The sequence below is a fragment of the Triticum urartu genome, chromosome 2A, assembly GCF_056163025.1.
Source record: "Triticum urartu cultivar PI428250 chromosome 2A, HENAU_Tu73, whole genome shotgun sequence".
Taxonomy (NCBI): domain Eukaryota; kingdom Viridiplantae; phylum Streptophyta; class Magnoliopsida; order Poales; family Poaceae; genus Triticum; species Triticum urartu.
Genome location: NC_141874.1, coordinates 608,029,967 through 608,032,986, shown reverse-complemented (window position 1 = coordinate 608,032,986; position 3,020 = coordinate 608,029,967). Strand labels below are relative to the sequence as shown.

The following is a 3,020-nucleotide window of genomic DNA, read 5'->3' as shown; positions in this document are numbered from 1 at the left end:
CGCATTCCTTCATCATCTGTACACTTCGTCCCGTCCTCCCTCCTCAAGGCTTTGACCGTATTCTTCCGTTTGAGGTGCGAGGCTCGGTTTTGGAAGTATTTTGTGTTCTGATCCCCTTCCGTCAACTAGTCCACTCTCGACCTTTGCTTGGGGTACACTTCTTCCCTCTCATATAGCTCATGAAGTTGATCTTCTATGCCCTTTATTTCCTGTCTATAGCCCGTCTGAACAACTTGCTCCTTAGCATCCACTAACTGCCCCTTGAGGTGGGCTATCTATTTCTTGATTGATCCAAAAACCTTTCGGCTCCACTCTTGCATGGCCTTGGTCGCATCCTTGAGCCTATTGCATGCCGACACCAGCTCCCCTTCCTGCTGATTGGGTGCAAGGGCTGCACCCCATGCAGCGACCACCATCCCTTCGTAGCCATCATGTCGGGCCCATGCAGCCTCATAAATGAAAGGGCGTTGTCCCTTTGCACGCGCCTTGACCAGTGTCGTCGATGCCCTAATTATCAGAGCTTGATGAGCGGACTCTTCCGTCATCACATGTTGGACTTCTACCGCTGGAAACAGCTGGGCAAAATCCGCATTACACATCGCCCGATCCAACCGTACTTGAATGTTCTCATCCGTATCTCGCTTGTTATCCCATGTAAATGGGTATCCCGAGAAAGCAAGATCCACGAGTCCGCAGTTGGACAAGCAGTCCTCAAAGAGTGCCATTTGGTTCAGATTCCTCGGGTTTCCACCCTGTTGTTCACTTTGTCGTAGCGCTTCATTAAAATCTCCCACGCAGAGCCATGGTAGATCGTCATGTGCCCTGAGATATCGGATAACCTCCCAGGTTTTTGTTCTCTTCTCGATACGTGGCTCCCCGTAGATTCCAGTGAATCGAAAGGGAACCCCATCCTCCATAATCTTTGCATCAATATAATACTGACACCAAGTCCGCACCATGACCTCAACTTGATCTCTCCACCAAAGTGCCAAGCCTCCACTCTTTCCCCTGCAGTCCACTACAACACCATGATTAAATCCCAATCTCCACTTTAGTTAGGGATGGCAGTTTTGCCCATGGGTATGGGTACCCGCAGGTACCCTACCCGAATACAATGGGCATGGGCAAGACTTGAAGAGGTTTTGTACCCATGGGTAATGGCTATCCACACCTGCAAAATATATGGGTAGGGCATGGGTATGAAATTGCGTCCATGGGTAACCCAATGGATACCCCAAGAAACAAATAAATGAAAATAAGTCCTATAACATGTGGTGTCAACATCCAACTTCCATGGCCCAACCCTAAATCTTGTATTCCCTAAACTGGCCATAGCTTATAATCTCACACGCACTTTCTCGCCACTCCCCCTACATCATATGTGTCTCCTCAAAACGATGAAATCTCGAATTATTGTCGTCGAACTCCTGCCCATCTCTTGATCCAGCGATCCCCGATTCCCACAGCCGCCTCCCACTACGTCGAGCTTCCACCAACCGTTGCTCATACTCGCTTGATTCCTCCAAGAGGACACCCAACGGAGGAGGCCGCGTCGGTGCTATACTGCTCACTTATCATCACTTGAATTTCAGACTCATTTCTCTACTTTTTAGAAAAATTAAATACCATAGATTGCACATGTTGGATATCCATTGGGTATCCAATACCCGATGGGTATGGGCATGGGTATCGACTTATACCCATGGGTATTGTAGTGGGTGGGTATAGAAGGTTTCTATGGGTATGGGTTTGGGCAGAAGGATGTTGTACCCGCCCATACCCTACCCATTGCCATCCCTAACTTTAGTCTCTCCATCGCCCCCGCTTGTTTTTTCGTTTCTGAAAGAAACACCATCGCTGGGTTGTATGACCTAATGAGGTCGCGAAGTTCGCCAACTGCCGAGTCCAACCCCAATTCTCGACAGTTCTCAACCCCAATCAATGGATGAACCCTGAATATGGGTTGAGCAACCTCCAATAAAGATCGATTTCCCGATGCCGGCGCTAGCGCGGAAGCTAGGTATATCTCCCCGGGGCCGGGGTCAGCGATGTAAGTAAAACCAAGCAGTGCTAACATCTCACAGTGTATGGATCTACATTTCTGGAGGGGATGAGAAAAGTATTTTTAATCATGAAATAACAGCACGGGATCTGATCAGCAAGAAGACAAATCAGACAAATTGACAGGATCGATCGGGCGGGCGCCGGACGGTTACCTGCCACGCGCGCGTAGTAGGCCTGCGAGCTGAGGGGGGCACGCCGGGCGGGCACTGTGCGTCTCGTACAGCTTACGGTCTCGGGGTCTCTGCGCCCTGCGCCCTGAGAACCTTGGCAGGTTTGGTTTGGCTTGACGAGGTGCTACGCGTTTGACCCGATCGGCCCGGACTAGGGGTCCCGCGCGCACGGCCCAGGCACGGGTCACCGTCGCGCGTGGGTCGCGGTACTTGTTTCGGTGCTCTAGGACGACCGAGCCATCGGCCGGGGGCGTGCTCCACTGTTGCCGAGGCCCCCACGGGCGCTCATCGCGCTGGGCTCGATCCGTAGGAGCAGCAACAGGTGTGTACGAACCAGCCGGCCACCGCTATTGGTTGGTTGGTTTTCCTGCGCGCCGCGGTCGAGCGACGAGCAGCGGTGAGCGGTAGCCGGGGCCGACTCTCGCGCGTCCACCCCCACGCGACACCTGCCATGGAGGGACACGGACGCAAAAATTCCATGCAGGCACCCGATATGTGCAATTTGCAAACGGGCGCCTGCGGCAGTCCGAGCTGGGCTGGCCCATTCTATGTTTTTTTCTGGAAAGGATCAAAAAAATTAGCGCGACCCAGATTTGTGTTGGGTTTCGTAGTAATTTCAAAAAAATTCCTACGCACACGCAAGATCATGGTGATGCATAGCAATGAGAGGGGGAGAGTGTGATCTACGTACCCTTGTAGATCGACAACGGAAGCGTTAACTTGTTTGATGTAGTCGTACGTCTCCACGGCCCGACCGATCAAGCACCGAAACTACGGCACCTCCGA

The 3,020-nt window shown here is 52.1% G+C and overlaps 1 protein-coding gene across 1 annotated transcript; it reads right to left on the bottom strand.

Annotated features, from left to right (window-relative positions):
- Nucleotides 1-275: 275 nt before the first annotated feature.
- On the bottom strand, nt 276-959 carry LOC147986197 (uncharacterized). Its single transcript, XM_087541912.1, has one exon. It carries the CDS (start codon nt 957-959, stop codon nt 276-278), a length of 684 nt encoding a protein of 227 aa, XP_087398038.1.
- Between the last annotated feature and the right edge of the window lie 2,061 nt (nt 960-3,020).

Excerpts from the sequence above, each read along its gene's own strand:
- LOC147986197 (XM_087541912.1), bottom strand. The coding sequence starts at position 959 with ATGGTGCGGACTTGGTGTCAGTATTATATTGATGCAAAGATTATGGAG.